General features: G+C 39.6%; 1 protein-coding gene across 1 annotated transcript in view; it reads left to right on the top strand.

Moving 5' to 3' along the window:
* The window catches only part of LOC121373687 (AP-4 complex subunit epsilon-1-like), a 53,695-nt gene that overhangs the window by 13,265 nt on the left and 14,114 nt on the right, over positions 1-26,316 (top strand). Inside the window, exons 5-15 of the mRNA XM_041500413.1 lie at positions 887-1,008; positions 2,935-3,094; positions 6,158-6,324; positions 6,732-6,805; positions 11,050-11,175; positions 12,681-12,790; positions 16,032-16,171; positions 17,347-17,462; positions 19,280-19,386; positions 20,917-21,138; positions 24,074-24,151. Coding sequence (XP_041356347.1) covers positions 887-1,008; positions 2,935-3,094; positions 6,158-6,324; positions 6,732-6,805; positions 11,050-11,175; positions 12,681-12,790; positions 16,032-16,171; positions 17,347-17,462; positions 19,280-19,386; positions 20,917-21,138; positions 24,074-24,151 — 1,422 coding nt within the window. The remainder of the gene's footprint in view (positions 1-886; positions 1,009-2,934; positions 3,095-6,157; positions 6,325-6,731; positions 6,806-11,049; positions 11,176-12,680; positions 12,791-16,031; positions 16,172-17,346; positions 17,463-19,279; positions 19,387-20,916; positions 21,139-24,073; positions 24,152-26,316) is intronic.

The following is a 26,316-nucleotide window of genomic DNA, read 5'->3' as shown; positions in this document are numbered from 1 at the left end:
TTGGGTCTTCACTTGTTCCAACCAGTGTCCTATGACTGGTATATCAAAGACCATGGTATGTGCTGTCCTGTCTGAGAAAGGGCATACAAAAGATCCCTTGCTGTTAATAGGAAAATGTAACAGGTTTCCTTTAAAGACAGCTTGTTAGAATTACCAAATATTACCAATGAATAATAAATCAATATGCTCCATTGGTGTCATTACAGGGCGGAACGTAGCCCAGTGGTACAGTGCTCGCTCAATGCGTGGTTGGTATGGGATCGATCCCCATCGGTCGGCCCATTGGGCTATTTCTCGTTCCAGCCAGTGCACCACGACTGGTATATCAAAGGCTGTGGTATTTACTACCCTGTCTGTGGGATGGTGCATATAAAAGATCCCTTTCTGCTAATTGAAAAGAGTAGCCCATGAAGTGGCGACAGCGGGTTTCCTCTCTCATTATCTGTGTGGTCATTCACCATATGTTTGACACCATATAACCGTAAATAAAATGTGTTGAGTGCGTCGTTAAATAAAACATTTCTTTCTTTGTTTTGGTGTTATTAAATAAAACAAGCTTTTAATGCTATCAAGTGCAAGAATCGAAAAAATATCTCTAGTTTATGTTGAATACCATAATTATAGCTGTAGCTTTAAAGGTGCAGTACCTAGTTTCAGCCCGTAAAAATGGACTCTAAGTTTAGTTAATCTACAAACCTGCAACACACATATGGATATGGTTATAACAGAGAGAAGCTAAAGTCGGTGATGTTTAAACAGGGAAATACTGTCTAAACACAACTAGAGCTTGTTTCATTAACCATTACTTCTTAGACAAACGTGCGTTTTTAAAAACTATGGTATGTCACTTTAATTTAAATATGTTTTTTTTTTTGTTTTTTTACAGGATTTGAAGAGTAGCAACGTACTGGATAACTACGTGGCTTTAACTGCGGCCAGTCAGCTAGTGAATACAGAGTCTATACCGCTGATACTACCACTAGTGCTGGAGAAACTCAAACACCCAAGGTACTAGCTTGCTTTGTATTGTAGTAAATACAGAGTCTATACCATTGATACTACCACTAGTGCTGGAGAAACTCAAACACCCAAGGTACTAGCTTGCTTTGTATTGTAGTAAATACAGAGTCTATACCGCTGATACTACCACTAGTGCTGGAGAAACTCAAACACCCAAGGTACTAGCTTGCTTTGTATTGTAGTAAATACAGAGTCTATACCATTGATACTACCACTAGTGCTGGAGAAGCTTAAATACCCAAGGTATTAGCTTGATTTGTATTGTAGTGAATACAGAGTCTATAACGCTGATACTACCACTAGTGCTGGAGAAGCTTAAACACCCAAGGTACAAGCTTGATTTGTATTGTAGTGAATACAGAGTCTATACCGCTGATACTACCACTAGTGCTGGAGAAGCTTAAACACCCAAGGTACAAGCTTGATTTGTATTGTAGTGAATACAGAGTCTATAACGCTGATACTACCACTAGTGCTGGAGAAGCTTAAACACCCAAGGTACAAGCTTGATTTGTATTGCAGTGAATACAGAGTCTATACGACTGATACTACCACTAGTGCTGGAGAAACTCAAACACCCAAGGTACTAGCTTGTATTGTAGTGAATACAGAGTCTATACTGCTGATACTACCACTAGTGCTGGAGAAACTCAAACACCCAAGGTAGGCCTACTAGCTTGATTTGTATTGCAGTGAATACAGAGTCTATACGACTGATACTACCACTAGTGCTGGAGAAACTCAAACACCCAAGGTACTAGCTTGTATTGTAGTGAATACAGAGTCAATAATGCTGATACTACCACTAGTGCTGGAGAAACTCAAACACCCAAGGTACTAGCTTGATTTGTATTGTAGTGAATACAGAGTCCATACCACTGATACTACCACTAGTGCTAAAAAACCCTCAAAACACCCAAGGTATTAGCTGGATACATTAAAAAAAAGGCCTATAGAACTGCAAAAAACCTTTACCTGCCAGCCGGGTTAGTCAGTATAATATTTTGTGTTTCATTTGTAATTTCTTGTATGTATATGTATCATTGGTTAATATTATTTTTCTAATGGGATTTAATTAATTTTGAGTTAACCTGTGGTATGTATAATATTTGTACAATACTGTAAATCGAAGAAAAAAATGCTTTCGTATAAACCTAGCATTGTTCGCAGCAAACCTGAAATTTTTTGTATAGCTTTATCGTCTACTTTTACATATTAAGTTTGACTTTCATGGCAATTTACCCATTTTTAATGGAGTTATGGCCCTTGAACTTAGGAGATGTGAAAAAATAAATTCCTGACTTTTTCTTTAGCAGGCCTTGAGATATTGAGCTGACATTTTATGTATAGCTTTATCATGTACTGTTACAGATCAAGTATGACTTCATGGTAAAATGTATAAGCACTCATAACTTTCCAGGTTAGAGTTCTTATGTTGATATCGGTTGTTTGCAAAATTTAAATGTTGCGACTGGCCTTGGTGGTGTCGTACTTAAGTGATCGGACATACATGTACGGCTGGTGGGTACAGGGTTTGCAACCCGGTACCGGCTCCCACCCAGAGCAAGTTTTAACAACTCAATGGGTAGGTGTAAGGCCACTACACCCTTTTCTCTCTCACTAACCACTAACAATTAACAACTATCCCACTGTCCTGGACGGACAGCCCAGATTGCTGAGGTGTGTGCCCAGGACAGTGCTTGAACCTTACTTGAATATAAGCACGAACATAAGTTGAAATGAAATTAAATAAATGTTGCAAACATACATCACATCGGGTTTACAGTTTAATAAACAAACTGTTTATGTGCTTATCATTTTGCCAAGCCTTTTTTATCTTCTACCAAGACATTTATTGATGCTAGAGTGGGTGGCTTTGATGGTTTTTTTATAATAAATATTCTTTCTGTTCAGGGAACTGGTGAGAGCGAGGGCGGCCCAGTGTCTACACAGAATGTTCATACGGGCTCCAAGTCTGTTACAACATCACCAGTCGACCATACAAGTCTCTCTCTCTGACAGAGACCCCAGTGTTATCAGTGCTGTACTTCACATACTGTCACTCCTCATACAGGTATGATACAACATCACCAGTCGACCATACACGTCTCTCTCTCTCTCTGACAGAGACCCCAGTGTTATCAGTGCTGTACTTCACATACTGTCACTCCTCATACAGGTATGATACAACATCACCAGTCAACCATACACGTCTCTCTCTCTCTCTGACAGAGACCCCAGTGTTATCAGTGCTGTACTTCACATACTGTCACTCCTCATACAGGTATGTTACAACATCACCAGTCGACCATACACGTCTCTCTCTCTCTGACAGAGACCCCAGTGTTATCAGTGCTGTACTTCACATACAGTCACTCATACAGGTATGTTACAACACCACCAGTCGACCATACACGTCTCTCTCTCTCTGACAGAGACCCCAGTGTTATCAGTGCTGTACTTCACATACTGTCACTCCTCATACAGGTATGTTACAACATCACCAGTCGACCATACATGTCTCTCTCTCTCTGACAGAGACCCCAGTGTTATCAGTGCTGTACTTCACATACTGTCACTCCTCATACAGGTATGTTACAACACCACCAGTCGACCATACACGTCTCTCTCTCTCTGACAGAGACCCCAGTGTTATCAGTGCTGTACTTCACATACTGTCACTCCTCATACAGGTATGTTACAACACCACCAGTCGACCATACACGTCTCTCTCTCTCTCTGACAGAGACCCCAGTGTTATCAGTGCTGTACTTCACATACTGTCACTCCTCATACAGGTATGTTACAACACCACCAGTTGACCATACACGTCTCTCTCTCTCTGACAGAGACCCCAGTGTTATCAGTGCTGTACTTCACATACTGTCACTCCTCATACAGGTATGATACAACATCACCAGTTGACCATACACGTCTCTCTCTCTCTCTGACAGAGACCCCAGTGTTATCAGTGCTGTACTTCACATACTGTCACTCCTCATACAGGTATGTTACAACATCACCAGTCGACCATACACGTCTCTCTCTCTGACAGAGACCCCAGTGTTATCAGTGCTGTACTTCACATACTGTCACTCCTCATACAGGTATGTTACAACATCACCAGTCGACCATACACGTCTCTCTCTTTGACAGAGACCCCAGTGTTATCAGTGCTGTACTTCACATACTGTCACTCCTCATACAGGTATGATACAACATCACCAGTCGACCATACACGTCTCTCTCTCTCTCTGACAGAGACCCCAGTGTTATCAGTGCTGTACTTCACATACTGTCACTCCTCATACAGGTAGTCTCTCTCTCTCTCTCTCTCTCTCTCTCTCTCTCTCTCTCTCTCTCTCTCTCTCTCTCTCCCTCCCTCCCTCTCTCTCTCTCTCTCTCTCTCTCTCTCTCTCTCTCTCTCTCTCTCTCTGACAGAGACCCCAGTGTTATTAGTGCTGTACTTCACATACTGTCACTCCTCATACAGGTATGTTACAACATCACCAGTCGACATTTGTGGGCATCATATAGGCAAGCACCACAACTGGTCAAAGGCCATGCTTTCCTGTCTGTGGGAAAGTGCATATAAAAGATCCCTTGCTGCATTTGGAAAAATGTAGTGGGTTTCCTCTGATGACTACAAGTCAGAATTACGAAATGTTTCACAGTCCGTAGCTGATGATTAATTAATCAATGTGCTCTAGTGGTGTTGTTAAACAAAACAAACTTTTTCTCCTTTTTTTTCATATAGACAATATCACCCACAAATATCAAAACTCAATAACACCCACAAATATCAAAACTCAATATCACCGACAAATATCAAAACTCAATATGATTATGTCCATCATGAACTCAAGTGTTTTTCCACCAAACTTTATATTGCCAATTAAATGTCTCCTGTTTCTTGAAAGATATACTTGGCTACTTGGGAAATAGGATGTGAAATCTGTCTCCTGTTTCTTGAAAGATATACTCGTCTACTTGGGAAATAGGATGTGAAATCTGTCTCCTGTTTCTTGAAAGATATACTCGGCTACTTGGGAAATAGGATATGAAATCTGTCTCCTGTTTCTTGAAAGATATACTCGGCTACTTGGGAAATAGGTTATGAAATCTGTCTCCTGTTTCTTGAAAGATATACTCGGCTACTTGGGAAATAGGATGTGAAATCTGTCTCCTATTTCTTGAAAGATATACTCGGCTACTTGGGAAATAGGATGTGAAATCTGTCTCCTATTTCTTGAAAGATATACTCGGCTACTTGGGAAATAGGATGTGAAATCTGTCTCCTATTTCTTGAAAGATATACTCGGCTACTTGGGAAATAGGATGTGAAATCTGTCTCCTATTTCTTGAAAGATATACTCGGCTACTTGGGAAATAGGATGTGAAATCTGTCTCCTATTTCTTGAAAGATATACTCGGCTACTTGGGAAATAGGATGTCAAATCTGTCTCCTATTTCTTGAAAGATATACTCGGCTACTTGGGAAATAGGATGTCAAATCTGTCTCCTATTTCTTGAAAGATATACTCGGCTACTTGGGAAATAGGATGTGAAATCTGTCTCCTATTTCTTGAAAGATATACTCGGCTACTTGGGAAATAGGATGTGAAATCTGTCTCCTATTTCTTGAAAGATATACTCGGCTACTTGGGAAATAGGATGTGAAATCTGTCTCCTATTTCTTGAAAGATATACTCGGCTACTTGGGAAATAGGATGTGAAATCTGTCTCCTGTTTGTTGAAAGATATACCTGGCTACTTGGGAAATAGGATATGAAATCTGTCTCCTGTTTTTTGAAAGATATACTCGACTACTTGGGAAATAGGATATGAAATCTGTCTCCTATTTCTTGAAAGATATACTCGGCTACTTGGGAAATAGGATATAAAATCTGTCTCCTATTTCTTGAAAGATATAGTTGGCTACTTAAGAAATATGAGGCCTAATTCACTACACTCTCGCAACTTTGTGATCTCACTGTGCAGTGCTAAAATACTTGCAAAGCGGATGCTTTGTTGTCCAGCAGAGCTTAAGAGAAAGAATTACTTGGCTACTAGAATATGAAATCTGAATTCTAAAAATATACAATTGATTTACCTTATGACTTTTTTTTTTTAACAGGAAAGTCCTGAAAAGCACCTGCCTCTTGGCGAGAGCTTCATACAGATACTACAACAAGTAATAAACCGAACATTTCCCGCTGTGTATGAATACCACAACATCCCGTTACCATGGATGCAGATTCAGCTGTTGAGAATCCTGGGATTACTGGGATCCGTTTCTGAAAGGTATGCAGGTATCCGTGGCAACTACGTTTTACAATCAAACATTCTGACTTCATTAGATATTAATTGAGGTGTTAACTGTGTAATGAGATCCTTACAGTGGCCAATAAAATTGTTATATTTTTATTTGTTATATTATCCAATGAAATTAATTGTTATATTTACTGTTTTTCACATTACAGAATATGAAGAAATTGTTGTGTGTCTAGTCTGTTTGTCATTGTATCCAATGAAATAAATTGTTATTTTTTAAAGTTGTCACATTACCCAATGAAACAAACTTACATTTTCTATGTAGCGCACATTAGCTTGTTATTTTTTAAGTTGTCACATTACCCAATGAAAATAATTGTTACATTTTCAGTTTAAGTTGTCACATTACCCAATGAAAATAATTGTTACATTTTCAGTTTAAGTTGTCAGATGCAGCCTCTCTTGTCTGAAGTTCTTAGGAGAAACAAAGTCCGAGAAAATATGGCGTATGGTGAGATTTACTATTTCTTAGTACACAGTATCTAGGTTATAAATCTCTGTCGGTGGGCTCATTAGGCTATTCTTGTTTCACCAAGTGCTGGTATATCAAAGGTCGTGGTATGTGCTATCCTGTCTGTATCTAGGTTATATTTACTGTTATAAATCATTGGTATCGATCTCCGTCGGTGGGCCCATTAGGCTATTCTTGCTTCACCAAGTGCTGGTATATCAAAGGTTGTGGTATGTGCTATCCTGTCTGTGGGATGATGCATATAAAAGATCCCTTGCTACTGATGGGAAAATGTAGCAGGTTTCCTCTCTCTAAGACCATATGTCAAAATTATTGAATGTTTGACATCCAATAGTTGATAATTAATAATCAATGTGCTCTAATGGTGTCGTTAAACAAAACAAACTTTAACTTTTGTTATAAATTAGTGAAAGTGGTTATTTACGGCTTTTTTACAAAAAAGGCCACCTTTCACTTGCACATGGGTCCAAAAATTAAGTTTAATTGTGGTACTCAAAACTTATATTTTTCTAATGTAGAATGTGCAAACTTTTGTTCAGCAAATATCACTGACAAAAACATTACAACTATTTTTCATCTGCCAACAAAGGTGGTTACAGACACTACACTGGTACCATAACATCATGACAATATATACTCTTCAAAAAAAGAAACGCAAAAGGGTACAAATGGGTTATAACTCCGATTTTATGTTTCCTACCGGTTCATGCTTTGTGAATATAAGGTCATTGCATGTCCCAAACACATTCCCACGGTTACATTCGATAAAACGCAGCTACTGTACAATAAAGTTCCAAAATGTGAATATTCGCAAAAACGCAGCCACGTGCAAACCATGTCACCACTGCTCGTGCGTTGTCTGCACGTGCAACATGAACACTGACAGTATAAAAGTGCAGGGTGTTCGCTTGCCTGGCCTCTGTATCTGGCCGACAGTTGACAATCCAGGACATGCCACGTCTCAGTGAACCGCAGAGAAACAATGCCATCGGCCGACTAGACGCAGGCGAATCCAGAACGGCCGTTGCCAGGGCATTCCATGTGTCCCCAAGCACCATCTCCAGACTGTGGGACCGTTACCAGCAACATGGATCAACACGTGACCTCCCTAGATCCGGTCAACCACGGGTCACTACCCCCGGGCAGGACCGCTACATCCGGGTACGCCACCTTTGGGAACGATTGACTACTGCCACCTCCACAGCCGCAGCAATACCAGGTTTGCACAGGATATCCGACCAGACCGTACGGAACCGCCTACGTGAGGTAGGAATTCGTGCCAGACGTCCAGTTCGAGGTGTCATCTTAACACCACAACACCGTCGACTCCGACTGCAGTGGTGCCAGATTCATCGACAATGGCCTCAACTGCGATGGAGACAGGTGTGGTTCAGTGACGAGTCCCGATTTCTGCTCCGACGTCATGATGGAAGATGTCGCGTGTATAGGCGTCGTGGTGAACGTTATGCGGCAAACTGCGTGCAGGAAGTGGACAGATTCGGCGGGGGTAGTGTCATGGTGTGGGCAGCCATCTCACACACTGGCAGAACTGACCTGGTCCACGTGCAGGGCAACCTGAATGCACAGGGCTACACTGACCAGATCCTCCGGCCACACATCGTTCCAGTTATGGCCAACGCCAACGCAGTGTTCCAACATGACAACGCCAGGCCTCACACAAGCACGTCTCACAACGGCTTTCCTACAGAACAACAACATTAATGTCCTTCCTTGGCCATCGATATCACCGGATTTGAACCCAAATGAGCATCTATGGGACGAGTTGGACCGACGCGTCCGACAGCGACAACCACAGCCCCAGACCCTGCCCGAGCTGGCAGCAGCCTTGCAGGCCGAGTGGGCCACCATCCCCCGGGACGTCATCCGTACTCTGGTTGCTTCAATGGGCAGGCGGTGCCAGGCAGTTGTCAACACACGCGGAGGCCACACCCGGTATTGACTCCAGATGACCTTGACCTTGGTGGTGTGTCCTATCACTTACTCAAAATGGACTAGAGTGAATTGTGAACAATCCTCCAACATTTGGTAATTATCGGACTCACCATTCAATAATTAAATCAATTCTCCAAATGTTACGACAATGTGGTTTTGCGTTTCTTCTTTTGAAGAGTATATATATAAAACTACAAAAACACAAACTAAATGAATGTTTATTTACTTTAATGATGTAATTATTGTTGTAATACTTAAATATTTTATCTTTGCCATAAATGTACTATTATGGTATGCCGCACCCTGATCTTTGATCTATAATATTTAATGGATTGCCACTATTTTATATATCTTACAGCTGTGTTATACGAGTGTATCATCACCATTACGTCTGTGAAGCAGCCGCACCCCGATCTTTGATCTATAATATTTAATGGATTGCCACTATTTTATATATCTTACAGCTGTGTTAAGCCCACTGCAGATGAGAGCTATCAGCTGAGCAAAAAGTTACTCGAGACTTTTTGCTCAGCTAATAGCTCTGAACAATTTCAACGCACACGATGAGCTAAGTGCTGAGCTACTTTGCTTACGACTGTAGCGATGACGTCACTTTAACACAATGTTCGTGTTTCCATTGGTCAGTTAGTAAATTCAGCTCAGCTGATAGCTCACGTAGCCCGCACTCGGTGAGATTTTTGCCGCGCGTGACCAAAGATATCAAACAGGATAGATATTTTCCTCACGACCACGAGAGACGAAAATCTCAGCAAAATTGCCCGCACACGAGAGCTATTGGCTGAGCAAAAAGTCTCAAGTAACTTTTTGCTCAGCTGATAGCTCTCGTGTGCGGTAGGTTTTATACGAGTGTATCATCACCATTACGTCTGTGAAGCAGGCACTCCCCGATCTTTGATCTATAATATTTAATGGATTGCCACTATTTTATATATCTTAACTTACAGCTGTGTTATACGAGTGTATCATCACCATTATGTCTGTGAAGCAGGCACTCCCCGATCTTTGATCTATAATATTTAATGGATTGCCACTATTTTATATATCTTACAGCTGTGTTATACGAGTGTTTCATCGCCATTACGTCTGTGAAGCAGCCGCACCCCGATCTTTGATCTATAATATTTAATGGATTGCCACTATTTTATATATCTTAACTTACAGCTGTGTTATACGAGTGTATCATCGCCATTACGTCTGTGAAGCAGGCACTCCCCGATCTTTGATCTATAATATTTAATGGATTGCCACTATTTTATATATCTTAACTTACAGCTATGTTATACGAGTGTATCATCGCCATTACATCTGTGAAGCAGGCACTCCCCGATCTTTGATCTATAATATTTAATGGATTGCCACTATTTTATATATCTTAACTTACAGCTGTGTTATACGAGTGTATCATCGCCATTACGTCTGTGAAGCAGGCACTCCCCGATCTTTGATCTATAATATTTAATGGATTGCCACTATTTTATATATCTTAACTTACAGCTGTGTTATACGAGTGTATCATCGCCATTACGTCTGTGAAGCAGGCACTCCCCGATCTTTGATCTATAATATTTAATGGATTGCCACTATTTCATATATTTAATGGATTGCTATCTTACAGCTGTGTTATACGAGTGTATCATCACCATTACGTCTGTGAAGCAGGCACTCCCCGATCTTTGATCTATAATATTTAATGGATTGCCACTATTTTATATATCTTACAGCTGTGTTATACGAGTGTTTCATCGCCATTACGTCTGTGAAGCAGCCACCCCGATCTTTGATTTATAATATTTAATGGATTGCCACTATTTCATATATCTTACAGCTGTGTTATACGAGTGTATCATCACCATTACGTCTGTGAAGCAGGCACTCCCCGATCTTTGATCTATAATATTTAATGGATTGCCACTATTTTATATATCTTACAGCTGTGTTATACGAGTGTATCATCACCATTACGTCTGTGAAGCAGCCGCACCCTGATCTTTGATCTATAATATTTAATGGATTGCCACTATTTTATATATCTTACAGCTGTGTTATACGAGTGTATCATCACCATTACGTCTGTGAAGCAGCCGCACCCTGATCTTTGATCTATAATATTTAATGGATTGCCACTATTTTATATATCTTACAGCTGTGTTATACGAGTGTATCATCACCATTACGTCTGTGAAGCAGTCACACCCTGATCTTTGATCTATAATATTTAATGGATTGCCACTATTTTATATATCTTACAGCTGTGTTATACGAGTGTATCATCGCCATTACGTCTATGAAGCAGCCACACCCTGATCTGCTGAATGAAGTATCAACGTGTGTGGCCCGCTTCTTAAAGTCACCCAGTCACAACTTGAGATACCTTGGTATGTAGTTCACGTATAATTATAATAGCTGTGTTATACAAGTGTATCATCTCCATTACGTCTATGAAGCAGCCACACCCCAATCTGCTGAATGAAGTATGAATGTGTGTGGCCCGCTTCTTAAAGTCGCCCAGTCACAACTTGAGATACCTTGGTACGTAGTTCACGTATAATTATAATAGCTGTGTTATACAAGTGTATCATCGCCATTACGTCTATGAAGCAGCCACACCCCGATCCGCTGAATGAAGTATGAATGTGTGTGGCCCGTTTCTTAAAGTCGCCCAGTCACAACTTGAGATACCTTGGTACGTAGTTCACGTATAATTATAATAGCTGTGTTATACAAGTGTATCATCGCCATTACGTCTATGAAGCAGCCACACCCCGATCCGCTGAATGAAGTATGAATGTGTGTGGCCCGCTTCTTAAAGTCGCCCAGTCACAACTTGAGATACCTTGGTATGTAGTTCACGTATAATTATAATAGCTGTGTTATACAAGTGTATCATCGCCATTACGTCTATGAAGCAGCCACACCCCGATCCGCTGAATGAAGTATGAATGTGTGTGGCCCGCTTCTTAAAGTCGCCCAGTCACAACTTGAGATACCTTGGTATGTAGTTCACGTATAATTATAATAGTCTCTAGTAGGCTTACTTCTAGTGCTGTAAGGACACAGGAGGTCTTACAAAAGTAGTGTGCTTCCTTGAGGTGCAGTGGGTTGCAGGATCGATTCCCCTCAATGGACTTGAGTTTTGCTAAACACCAACCTGTTCCTCCATGGCTGGTACTGTACTGGGTGTGGGGAAACTGCACAAAAAAGATCTCTTAATGTTTTTCTGAAGGACTAACAGGTTTTCTGTCTGTCTTTCTGTGTATCTCTCTCTGTCGGGGCGGGATTTAGTCCAGTAAGTTGAGTGTTCGCTTGAGGTGCTTGCATCATTGGATTGAACCACCTCGGTTGATCCATTTAACTGATTGGGTTTTTTCTCTTTCCAACCAGTGCACCACAACTGGACAAAGGCTGTGGTATGTGTTTTCCTGTCTGTGCATATAAAAGATCCCTTGCTGCATTAGAAAAAAATGTAGCGGGTTTCCTCTTACAACTACGAGTCAGTGTTTGACATCCAATAGTCGATGATTAATTAATTGATGTGCTCCAGTGGTGTCGTTAAACAAAACAAACTCTCTCTCAGTCTCTCTCTTTCTCTCTCTCTGTCTGTCTGTCTCTTTCTCTCTCTGTCTCTCTGTCTGTCTTTCTCTCTCTCCTTAAATAGAATCCACCCATATCCTATATGAGAAAATACATGTAAAATATCTGTTCCTATTGCTGTTGAGGATTTTCTCCATTATATGTATTCTTTATTTTAACATCCGTTCAAATCCATTTTGTTTATTTCTGATTTGGCAGTTCCTGCCTTTCTTCTTTCACAGTTCCCAGTTCTTGTCTCTTGTGTTTTGATTGTTGAACACGTGAATACTGATTTTGTGTGTTTGTACAGGGATAAAAGCTTTGACTGCGTTGATAGGCGTGGACCCGGTGTACGCGACGAGCCACCAGCTGACCGTGGTGGAGTGTCTGGATGAGGAGGACGAGGCTATACAGAGAAAGGTGACCGTCTCACAGCACAGACATACAGTTACATCTATTAGTCCCCTACTGTCTCACAGCACAGACATACAGTTACATCTATTAGTCCCCTACCGTCTCACAGCACAGACATACAGTTACATCTATTAGTCCCCTACTGTCTCACAGCACAGACATACAGTTACATCTATTAGTCCCTTACTGTCTCACAGCACAGACATACAGTTACATCTATTAGTCCCTTACTGTCTCACAGCACAGACATACAGTTACATCTATTAGTCCCTTACTGTCTCACAGCACAGACATACAGTTACATCTATTAGTCCCTTACCGTCTCACAGCACACACATACAGTTACATCTATTAGTCCCCTACCGTCTCACAGCACACAGACATACAGTTACATCTATTAGTCCCCTACCGTCTCACAGCACAGACATACAGTTACATCTATTAGTCCCCTACCGTCTCACAGCACAGACATACAGTTACATCTATTAGTCCCCTACCGTCTCACAGCACAGACATACAGTTACATCTATTAGTCCCCTACCGTCTCACAGCACAGACATAGTTACATCTATTAGTCCCCTACCGTCTCACAGCACAGACATACAGTTACATCTATTAGTCCCCTACCGTCTCACAGCACAGACATACAGTTACATCTATTAGTCCCCTACCGTCTCACAGCACAGACATATAGTTACATCTATTAGTCCCTTAACGTCTCACAGCACAGACATAGTTACATCTATTAGTCCCCTACCGTCTCACAGCACAGACATACAGTTACATCTATTAGCCCCCTACCGTCTCACAGCACAAACATAGTTACATCTGTTAGTCCCTTACCGTCTCACAGCACAGACATAGTTACATCTAATAGTCCCCTACCATCTCACAGCACAGACATACAGTTACATCTATTAGTTCCCTACCGTCTCACAGCACAGACATACAGTTACATCTATTAGTCCCCTACCGTCTCACAGCACAGACATATAGTTACATCTATTAGTCCCTTAACGTCTCACAGCACAGACATAGTTACATCTATTAGTCCCCTACCGTCTCACAGCACAGACATACAGTTACATCTGTTAGTCCCCTACCATCTCACAGCACAGACATAGTTACATCTGTTAGTCCCTTACCGTCTCACAGCACAGACATAGTTACATCTAATAGTCCCCTACCGTCTCACAGCACAGACATAGTTACATCTGTTAGTCCCTTACCGTCTCACAGCACAGACATAGTTACATCTATTAGTCCCCTACCATCTCACAGCACAGACATACAGTTACATCTATTAGTTCCCTACCGTCTCACAGCACAGACATACAGTTACATCTATTAGTCCCCTACCGTCTCACAGCACAGACATACAGTTACATCTATTAGTTCCTTACTGTCTCTCAGCACAGACATAGTTACATCTATTAGTCCCCTACCGTCTCACAGCACAGACATAGTTACATCTATTAGTCCCCTACCGTCTCACAGCACAGACATACAGTTACATCTGTTAGTCCCTTACCATCTCACAGCACAGACATAGATACATCTTTTAGTCCCCTACCGTCTCACAGCACAGACATACAGTTACATCTATTAGTCCCCTACCGTCTCACAGCACAGACATACAGTTACATCTATTAGTCCCCTACCGTCTCACAGCACAGACATACAGTTACATCTATTAGTCCCCTACCGTCTCACAGCACAGACATACAGTTACATCTATTAGTCCCGTACTGTCTCACAGCACAGACATACAGTTACATCTATTAGTCCCCTACTGTCTCACAGCACAGACATACAGATACATCTATTAGTCCCGTACTGTCTCACAGCACAGACATACAGTTACATCTATTAGTCCCCTACTGTCTCACAGCACAGACATACAGTTACATCTATTAGTCCCCTACCGTCTCACAGCACAGACATACAGTTACATCTATTAGTCCCCTACCGTCTCACAGCACAGACATACAGTTACATCTATCAGTCCCCTACCGGTCCATGCGGAGGGGACTCACAACACAGACATAGTTACATCTATCAGTCCCCTACCATCTCACAGCACATACAGTTACATTGATTAGTCCCCTACCAGTCCATGTGGAAGGGACTCACAACACATAATACACTTCCTGTACCTCTGATTTCACCAGTGAGTGGGAGGAATTTGCAGTAAGACATGGCTGTCCCAGGCACTTCCTGTACCTCTGATTGGCTGTCCCAGACACTTCATGTACCTCTGATTGGCTGTCCCAGGCACTTCCTGTACCTCTGATTGGCTGTCCCAGGCACTTCTGTACCTCTGATTGGCAGTCCCAGGCACTTCCTGTACCTCTGATTGGCTGACCCAGGCACTTCCTGTACCTCTGATTGGCTGTCCCAGGCACTTCCTGTACCTCTGATTGGTTGTCCCAGGCACTTCCTGTACCTCTGATTGGCTGTCCCAGGCACTTCCTGTACGTCTGATTTCACCAGTGAGTGGGAGGAATTTGTAGTGAGACATGGCTGTCCCAGGCACTTCCTGTACATCTGATTTCACCAGTGAGTGGGAGGAATTTGTAGTAAGACATGGCTGTCCCAGGCACTTCCTGTACCTCTGATTGGCTGTCCCAGGCACTTCCTGTACCTCTGATTGGCTGTCCCAGGCACTTTCTGTACCTCTGATTGGCTGTCCCAGGCACTTCCTGTACCTCTTGATTGGCTGTCCCAGGTACTTCCTGTACCTCTGATTTCACCAGTGATTGGGAGGAATTTGCAGTAAGAAATTGGTTGTAAAGTTCCACAAGGACTGTAATAACATTTAGAGGCAAAATTCCCCCATTTCCCCCCCCCCCCCTTCCCAAAATCCCAGGTGGCTCAGCCAAAAGATGTTTAAGACATTAAAGCAGTTCAGATGAGCCATCGAACTAAAGTGTACATTATTGTGCAATTAATGTAGTGTTTCTCCCAGGAAGAAATTTTTGGGTATGGCGCTGTGGAATTGAATGCATCTACAGTCAACTATATGGGGGAGCCTCCTCCAGAAACAAAATGGGTCAATTTTAGGGTTGGGGTTTAGAAAATCATACAGTAATGATAAGACTATTTAATTTTGTCAACAGGTTAACTTAAAAAAATAAAATCTTCAAGACAATTTGGGTATGGCACCATACCCATTTTACTCTCTGGCAGAAACCCTGTTTAAATGCCATTTTCAAATACATTCTATTAAATGTATTGCTGTTTGCAGACGCTGATGTTACTACAAGGAATAGCAAATTCTGCCAATGTACAAGCCATCTGTGTCAAGTTACTGGAACAAGTGAACAAATCTACCGATATCTACTTCAAGATGGAGACCGCACACAGAATTGCTCAACTTGTAGAAAAATATCCTTTTGTCTTTTAGTAAATCTTCAACAATACATAATTGATAAATAGTGTGCTTAGAAATAGAAATATTTTGTGTGTGATCATTAGATTACACAAACTGATAAATAGAAGAATTTTGTGTGCAATCATTAATCTACACAAACCGATCAATAGAAGAATTTTGTGTGCAAATAGTCTACACAAACCGATCCGATTAGTAGAATTTTATAATCAATTGTTAATTTACACAAATCAATCAATAGAAGAATTTTGTGTGTGATCATTTGATCACACAAACTAATCAATAGAAGAATTTTGTGTGCAATCATTAGTTCACACGAACCGATCAGTAGAAGACATTTATGATCGATCATCACTTTGTACACTGTGCATTTATGAAACATGCCGAAATGTGCATTTGACTCAAGATTCATTACATTTATGAAACTTGCCGAAATATGCATTTGACTCGGATTGATTACATTTATGAAACATGCCGAAATGTGCATTTGACTGGGATTGATTACATTTATGAAACATGCCGAGATGTGCATTTGACTCTGATTGATTACATTTATGAAACATGCCGAGAAGTGCATTTGACTCTGATTGATTACATTTATGAAACATGGTGAGATGTGCACTTGACTAGGATTCATTACATTTATGAAACATGGCGAGATGTGCACTTGACTAGGATTCATTACATTTATGAAACATGCTGAAATGTGCATTTTACACGGGTTCATTACATTTATGAAACATGGCGAGATGTGCATTTGACTAAGATTCATTACATTTATGAAACATGCTGAAATGTGCATTTGACTCGGGTTCATTACATTTATGAAACATGCCGAGATGTGCATTTGACTCTGATTCATTACATTTATGAAACATGCCGAGATGTGCATTTGACTCGGATTCATTACATTTATGAAACATGACGAAATGTGCAATTGACTCGGATTCATTACAAATTTGTTTGTAACAATACTTGTCATGTTATTTACTCTAAATTGTGTTTAATTCATTTATTTGAAGAGCATGCCACAATATCTACACCTTAAAACAGATGAAGCTGTATTTTAAAAAAAAAAATAAAAAAAAATGCTGAAAATAGTTACTGGCTCGTAATCAATCTTGCTGAGTATACAACGCTTGATTTCTAATTCACCTTGACTATTGTCCACACTGTCGCCAGATGTTCGTTGGTACATAGAGACCATGCACTCCGTCCTGTTGCACGTGTCAGACAGTCCGAAGATTGACCAACTAACAGCAACTGTTATCAAGTTCATAGAAAACAGTGAGTCTGGAAATAATACTTAATATAACTTTACATGATGTCAGTTGTGTTAACAAGTTCATAGAAAACACTAAGTCCGGAAATAATACTTGAAAATAACTTTACATTATGTCAGTTGTGTTAACAAGTTCATAGAAAACACTGAGTCAGCAAATAATACTTGAAAATAACTTTACATGATGTCAGTTGTGTTACCAAGTTCATAAAAAACACTGAGTCAGCAAATAATACTTGAAAATAACTTTACATAATGTCAGTTGTGTTAACAAGTTCATAGAAAACAGTGAGTCTAGAGATAATACTTGAAAATAACTTTACATTATGTCAGTTGTGTTAACAAGTTCATAGAAAACAGTGAGTCTGGAAATAATACTTAATATAACTTTACATGATGTCAGTTGTGTTAACAAGTTCATAGAAAACAGTGAGTCTAGAGATAATACTTGAAAATAACTTTACATTATGTCAGTTGTGTTAACAAGTTCATAGAAAACAGTGGGTCTAGAGATAATACTTGAAAATAACTTTACATTATGTCAGTTGTGTTAACAAGTTCATAGAAAACAGTGAGTCTGGAAATAATACTTAATATAACTTTACATGATGTCAGTTGTGTTATCAAGTTCATAGAAAACAGTGAGTCTAGAGATAATACTTGAAAATAACTTTACATGATGTCAGTTATGTTATCAAGTTCATAGAAAACAGTGAGTCTAGAGATAATACTTGAAAATAACTTTACATTATGTCAGTTGTGTTAACAAGTTCATAGAAAACAGTGGGTCTAGAGATAATACTTGAAAATAACTTTACATTATGTCAGTTGTGTTAACAAGTTCATAGAAAACAGTGAGTCTAGAGATAATACTTGAAAATAACTTTACATGATGTCAGTTGTGTTACCAAGTTCATAGAAAACAGTGAATCTGGAAATTATATTTGAAAATAACTACCTATTGTCAGTTGTGTAAGTCATGAAATAATACTTGGTAACATTTATCTAATGACAAATATTTTTGTTTGTTTAAATACAAACAATAGACTTGGGCAGAACAGAATTGTTTTCTAATTACTGTGAATTTACACATGTTTTTAGCGTGGTCAGATGTTGACAGGTGGGAGATGTTTATAAGTGGTCAGATATTTACAGGTGGGAGATGTTTATAAGTGGTCAGATGTTTACAGGTTATTTATAGAGCATGATTCCATGCAAACGTATTGTGCCAAATTTACAAAGCCTGTTTTAAAAAAAAAAGGAAAAAAAGTTTGTTTTGTTTAACAACACCACTAGAGCACATTGATTAATCAATCATCGGCTATTGGATGTCAAACATTTGGTAATTCTGACCCGCTACATCTTTCCTAATGCAGTAAGGGATCTTTTATATGCACTTTCCCAGACAGGATAGCACATACCACGGCCTTTGATATACCATTCGTGGTGCACTGTCTGGAATGAGAAATAGCCCAATGAGCCCATCGACGGGGGTCGATCCCACACCGATCAAGCGAGCGCTTTACCACTGGGCTACATCCTGCCCCAAAAGGTCTTAAATTTGACCCATTATCTTTGGATAGCCTAAAGTGCGATTTCCGGAGAACATTTGACCCTATGACCCTATTTCAATTCTAACAATGTGATCCACAAACAGAATCAAAGTAGGAGTTTATTCATTGTTTTATCAAGAAAATATTAAAATTAATTTAAAGCTGTAAATTTTCTTTTCAATGTTCTACAAGTCACTCCTTTTTAGGATTTAGACATTTCATACAGCTATGTTTATAAAACAAAACATTAATGGTAAACTGTTTTGCAGGTTTTGAGCAGTTTGATGAAACGTTTCAACTATATTTGTTGGTGAAATATCTGGGTTGTTTACAAGAGAAGACAACTCCGACACCTGTTCTCAAACTAGCTGTGTGGGTAAGGCTTGCGTATTACGGTAACTATTCTTTTTATATCTAATGCAGGACTCGAAATAGAAATGGCCTAGCTGCTTCTTCTTTTTTTTTTTAAACAACAGGATCTAAAGAAATGTGTCCTGCTAAAACAATGTATGGCCTGATGGGAGGTTTTGTGTGTGAAAATCAGAATCTGTGAGATATATTTGACAGGAAGGAAGGAAGTGTTTCATTTAACGACACTCAACACATTTTATTTACGGTTATATGGCATCAGACATATATGGTTAAGGACCACCGCAATCGCCACTTCATGGGCTACTCTTTTCGATTAGCAGCAAGGGAATATTTATATGCACTATCCCACAGACAGGGTAGTACATACCACAGCCTTTGATATGCCAGTCATGGTGCACTGGCTGGAACGAAAAATAGCCCAATTGGTCCACTGACGGGGATCGATTCTAGACCGACCGCGCATCAAGTGAACGCTTTACCATTGGGCTATATTTGACAGATTATGGAATTAAATTATAACAGAATCACAAGGTCAATAGCAGATTGTACCTACATTTTCTACATACCGGCCTCGGTGGCGTCGTGGTTAGGCCATCGGTCTACAGGCTGGTAGGTACTGGGTTCGGATCCCAGTCGAGGCATGGGATTTTTAATCCAGATACCAACTTCAAACCCTGAGTGAGTGCTCCACAAGGCTCAGTGGGTAGGTGTAAACCACTTGCACCGACCAGTGATCCATAACTGGTTCAACAAAGGCCATGGTTTGTGCTATCCTGCCTGTGGGAAGTGCAAATAAAAGATCCCTTGCTGCCTGTCGTAAAAGAGTAGCCTATGTGGCGACAGCGGGTTTCCTCTAAAAAACAGTGTCAGAATGACCATATGTTTGACGTCCAATAGCCGATGATAAGATAAAAAATCAATGTGCTCTAGTGGCGTCGTTAAATAAAACAAACTTTACTTTTACATTTTCTACATATGTCTCTAAAATTAACTGCTATTTTTGGGTGGTTTTAAAAGATGGATTTCTATTTCACCTGCTTTTCTCTTTTGACAGGCTGATATTTCGAGCCCTGCTAATGAAGGTTTAAAGCTGCTGAACCTAACTTGAGCTACATGTAGACTCAGAATTAGACTCTTCATGAGGCTTGTAATGTAACTTTCTCAACAACTACATGGAAGGCTTGAAATAAATGCTGATAAAAGTTTATTGTTTTTATTATTACTCTTGAAAATTAAGAATTCTGGCATATATCTGGAATACACTCAAAACATAAAATAGAAAAGAAAATATGCCAAGTCGAGAAACTCTTTATCAGGAAACATTTTGTGTTTTTTTACTTTCATTTTTTACCTACTATCTGTGAAGCTTGCCTTTTTTTTCTTTTCCTTTTAACTCGAGATATGCAGAAAGTAATATTGAAATTACTGGTGTTATTCTAATTTGGGGTATTATTGATTAATTTACTACCCCCAAAAATAAAAATAAAATGAAAAAAAGAAGTTTTTTTTACAGAACTTTTGCATTAACTTTCAGATAATAGGGAAGACGAGTCAAAACCTGAAGTCCGAAGAGTCATCAAGAGTTGTCTCCCCGATGGTTGACATGTTATCTCGGCCAGACCTAGATGAAGAGTTGTGTACCTTGGTGTTTTCCGTGTTAATGACATTGGTGGTGCGGGAAGCAGTATCCACGGACGACTGCTCCAGACTACTGAACTGTGATAATCTCCCTTTAAAGGCAGCTTACCTAAAACAGGTTTGTTCAACATTTTTATTTCACTTCAGATGGAGGTCATGGTCACCTACTTTCAGACAGTTAAACCGGGACAGTTTACTGGCCTCAGTGGTGTTATGGTCACCTACTTTCAGACAGTTACACTGGGACAGTTTACTGGCCACAACCGTGTCATGGTCACCAACTTTAAGACAGTTACACCGGGACAGTTTACTGGCCACAATCGTGTCATGGTCACCTACTTTCAGACAGTTACACCGGGACAGTTTACTGGCCACAATCGTGTCATGGTCATCTACTTTCAGACAGTTACACCGGGACAGTTTACTGGCCACAATTGTGTCGTGGTTAAGCCATCGGACTTAAGGCAGATACAGGGTTCTTGCGCAATATCCTGGAATGTCCTTGAATTTTGTGATTTTAAAATCCAGGCCTGGAATGTCCTGGAAAAAGCATTAAATTTTATTGTGTCCTGTAAATTTAAGTAAAAAATGTGGTGGTTTACTTTTCTTGTCCTCATAACCTGTCTAAATTCAGACAACAGTTTGTTAAAAAAACATTCATTGATTGGACATTTCATGTCCTGGAATGTTGTTTAAATGACCTGAAAAGTCCTGGAAGTGTCCTGGAATTTTATGTTTTTTCAAGTGTAAGAACCCTGTTTAGGTAGGTACAGGGTTCGCAGCCTGGTACCGGCTCCCACCCAGAGCGAGTTTAATGACTCCATGCACAGGTGTAAAGCCACTACACCGACTTCTCTCTCACTAACACCTAACCCTCTGTCCTGGAGAGATAGCCCAGATACTGTAAATCATGTAATTAATACGTCATGATATTATTGCGTCCGTACATGAGTGAACAAAAATGCTTATTTTTATTAGTGCGTCGGTTAAAAGTCCACATCACATAAAAACCAGTTGTGTTGTTATTATATTGTTTGGGCTTCATCTTTCATGTTAAAAGAAGTCAGTAGTTGTTTTCACATCTACTACATAACCTGAAGCTAATCGCATGGTGGGTCGACCAAGAAGCCCTAATTACTTAAAATAGTGTAATTAGTATAACTACACCTTATTTTATTATTGTTAAGTGTAAGCCTCATACTTTTGTGTGGTGATTGCTTCTAATTAATCCACCAGTAGGAATAAAAGGTAAACGGGTCGCTATTACAGGGCACAATATTTCACGCGAACGCAGACGTATTATTCTTACAAATGTTTTAGACTGATTTTATACACTTGATGTGCAGCACAGGAATAGACGTTAACAAATGCGATATATTGCAACAGTAACAACTTGCGACCAGTCTAAATTTAAATATCATGTATCGAGTCGAGCCAAATGGTTTGAAGAAATACGCACGGATTGTTGGTTACGGTTATATAATTTTCTACTGTTTCATTTTTACAGGAATATATTTAGTAATAAAATTTGTTGATTATAATTTTATAAATTGCAAAATGAGCTTTTTAAAAACAGAACATTTGGAACATCACTGTATTATATAACCGCTATGATATTCCAGAAAAGTGAAAATAGAATGGCAACATCGAAATGAAAGTATGCACAAAAAGACGTTTAAGAAAAATAGTTTTTGTATTTTGTTTCATCTTTATATTATAAAAGTTTTATTTTATTGAGAAGTATTATAGTAAAATCCTGCACATTTTTTGTATTGGGAATGAGTCTAAACAAAATGCGTCAAGTTATTATTGCGTCGATGTGTTCGCCACATTTTTCGCATTAATTACTTGCTCGCATTAATTTCATGATTTACAGTAGCTTAAACCTTAATTGGATATTATTCATTTTGAATCTCATTAGTTTTCGTGTCCTGTTAAAATTGTCTTGTAAAAACATTTTGGGCCATTTTGACCGTCTATTTTCCAAATTAATTGTATCATGAGAACACTTGTACATTGAAACCTGTTTAAACCAGATCACGTTGGGGGACTGAATGGTTTTGTGGTTTTTATGTCCTTTTGTCGATGTTTTTTTTGACATGAGTCTCAAGAAAATCGAGCATTGGAATGAGCTTTAGCGAGCTCCAAGGATTAATTTTCTTCAGACGAGTGTCGGGGAAAAACCATCGACAAAAGGACTCGTGCCAGAAATATTTTCTAGTTCAAATATTCGTATAATGTTAGTATAATTATTATAAAATTCACTGCATTTTATTTCTGTACCGTGATGTCACTCCTTCTCACAGCTGTCACGTCACTAAAAGGGATGCATGCAGCATTACCTATTACGTGATGTCAAGTGCTACCGTTGATTATGGAAGGTCTGTCTGAACGACTAGACCAATTAACCACTGAAACAGGACGTGTGCTATACAGTTTTTTTTTTAGCACAGCTTTCTGGCACCTTTCTACTAGAAAAATATTCATCTGTATTGCTGCTGATTCAAGGGTGGATTTAGGGGGTGGTATTAAAGTTTTAATTGTATGACGAAAACTCTTATACAGTGAAGCCCGTCTAAAGCGGGGAATATTTATATTCTAATATTTATCAGATTTAGACAGGATCTGGTGTTTAGAAGGTTGCATTGTAGAATCTAGAAAATTTGGGACCATGAAATTTGACCGGTATTAATTGCATCAAGGGTTGATTTAGGGGGTGGTATTAATGTATTAATTGCATCAAGGGTTGATTTAGGGGGTGGTATTAATGTATTAATTGCAATAAGGGTGGATTTAGGGGGTTGTATTAATGTATTAATTGCATCAAGGGTGGATTTAGGGGGTGGTATTAATGTATTAATTGCATCAAGGGTGGATTTAGGGGGTGGTATTAATGTATTAATTGCATCAAGGGTTGATTTAGGGGTGGTATTAATGTATTAATTGCATCAAGGGTGGATTTAGGGGGTGGTATTAATGTATTAATTGCATCAAGGGTGGATTTAGGGGGTGGTATTAATTTTTTTTTGCTTCTTTTTTCACCTTTACTTCAGAAACTGAAAGAACTGAGACAACTCGTAAAGCTTTCCATCAAGTTTCCAAGATTACAAACGGGTCATCAAGTGAAAACGGTAAATTGGATTCCTGTAAATAGACTATGGATTGCAAGTGGTCAACAACGTCATGAATGTATTGCGAATGGTCAACAATGTCATGAAAGTATTGAGAGTGGTCAACAATGTCATGAAAGTATTGCAAGTGGTCAACAACGTCATAAAAGTATTGCGAATGGTCAACAATGTCATGAAAGTATTGAGAGTGGTCAACAATGTCATGAAAGTATTGCGAGTGGTCAACAACATCATGAAAGTATTGCGAATGGTCAACAATGTCATGAAAGTATTGTGTGTGGTCAACAATGTCATGAAAGTATTGAGAGTGGTCAACAATGTCATGAAAGTATTGAGAGTGGTCAACAATGTCATGAAAGTATTGAGAGTGGTCAACAATGTCATGAAAGTATTGAGAGTGGTCAACAACATCATGAAAGTATTGCAAGTGGTCAACAATGTCATGAAAGTATTGAGAGTGGTCAACAATGTCATGAAAGTATTGAGAGTGGTCAACAACATCATGAAAGTATTGCGAGTGGTCAACAATGTCATGAAAGTATTGAGAGTGGTCAACAATGTCATGAAAGTATTGAGAGTGGTCAACAATGTCATGAAAGTATTGTGAGTGGTCAACAATGTCATGAAAGTATTGCGAGTGGTCAACAACGTCATGAAAGTATTGCGAGTGGTCAACAATGTCATGAAAGTATTGCGAGTGGTCAATGTCATGAAAGTATTGCGAGTGGTCAATGTCATGAAAGTATTGAGAGTGGTCAACGTCATGAAAGTATTGAGAGAGGTCAACGTCATGAAAGTATTGCGAGTGGTCAACAACGTCATGAAAGTATTGCGAGTGGTCAATGTCATGAAAGTATTGCGAGTGGTCAACAACGTCATGAAAGTATTGCAAGTGGTCAATGTCATGAAAGTATTGAGAGTGGTCAATGTCATGAAAGTATTGAGAGTGGTCAACAATGTCATGAAAGTATTGCGAGTGGTCAACAACGTCATGAAAGTATTGCGAGTGGTCAACAATGTCATGAAAGTATTGAGAGTGGTCAACAACGTCATGAAAGTATTGAGAGTGGTCAACAATGTCATGAAAGTATTGAGAGTGGTCAACAATGTCATTAAAGTATTGAGAGTGGTCAACGTCATGAAAGTATTGCGAGTGGTCAACAACGTCATGAAAGTATTGTGAGTGGTCAACAACATCATGAAAGTATTGTGAGTGGTCAATGTCATGAAAGTATTGCGAGTGGTCAATGTCATGAAAGTATTGTGAGTGGTCAATGTCATGAAAGTATTGCGAGTGGTCAATGTCATGAAAGTATTGTGAGTGGTCAATGTCATGAAAGTATTGCGAGTGGTCAATGTCATGAAAGTATTGCGAGTGGTCAACAATGTCATGAAAGTATTGCGAGTGGTCAACAACGTCATGAAAGTATTGCGAGTGGTCAACAATGTCATGAAAGTATTGCGAGTGGTCAACAATGTCATGAAAGTATTGAGAGTGGTCAACAATGTCATGAAAGTATTGCGAGTGATCAACAATGGCTAAAACTGCATACCATGTGTTTGGACTTAAATGAGCACATATTAGAGCTGGGCAGTATTGAAATTTCAGGTTCGGTATCGGTATTTTGGGGGTGATTTACCTCGGTATCGGTACGGTATTGATAAAATACGCATACCGATATCGAGCAGTATTTTCTGTATTCTCGGCTCCAAATGCAATTCCTGAGTTAAGTCTCACCCGCTAATTTGATCTGAATAAAATTAAATTCCATACACAAGGCCCTCGTCTATTTTGCCTTCATCAGATGTATTGTTTGTGCTTTACTAAATGGTGGGAAACATTTTAAATAATGAAATTTGTGTATTTTGATATTTGCTCGGTACAGTAAATGGGTATTGACATGATACCGATACCGGACAGTATATACGGTATGCCACCCACCTCTAGTACGTATATCACTGGTTTGCTCTGTGTGATATTTGTTCGGTACAGTAAATGGGTATTGACATGATACCGATACCGGATGGTATATACGGTATACCGCCCACCTCTAGTACGTATATCACTGGTTTGCTCTGTGTGATATTTGCTCGGTACAGTAAATGTGTATTGACATGATACCGATACCGGACAGTATATACGGTATACCGCCCACCTCTAGCAC

The sequence above is a fragment of the Gigantopelta aegis genome, chromosome 5, assembly GCF_016097555.1.
Source record: "Gigantopelta aegis isolate Gae_Host chromosome 5, Gae_host_genome, whole genome shotgun sequence".
Classification (NCBI taxonomy): Eukaryota; Metazoa; Mollusca; class Gastropoda; order Neomphalida; family Peltospiridae; genus Gigantopelta; species Gigantopelta aegis.
The sequence above is the reverse complement of the archived record's forward strand: the minus strand, read 5'-3'. Positions and strand labels throughout refer to the sequence as shown.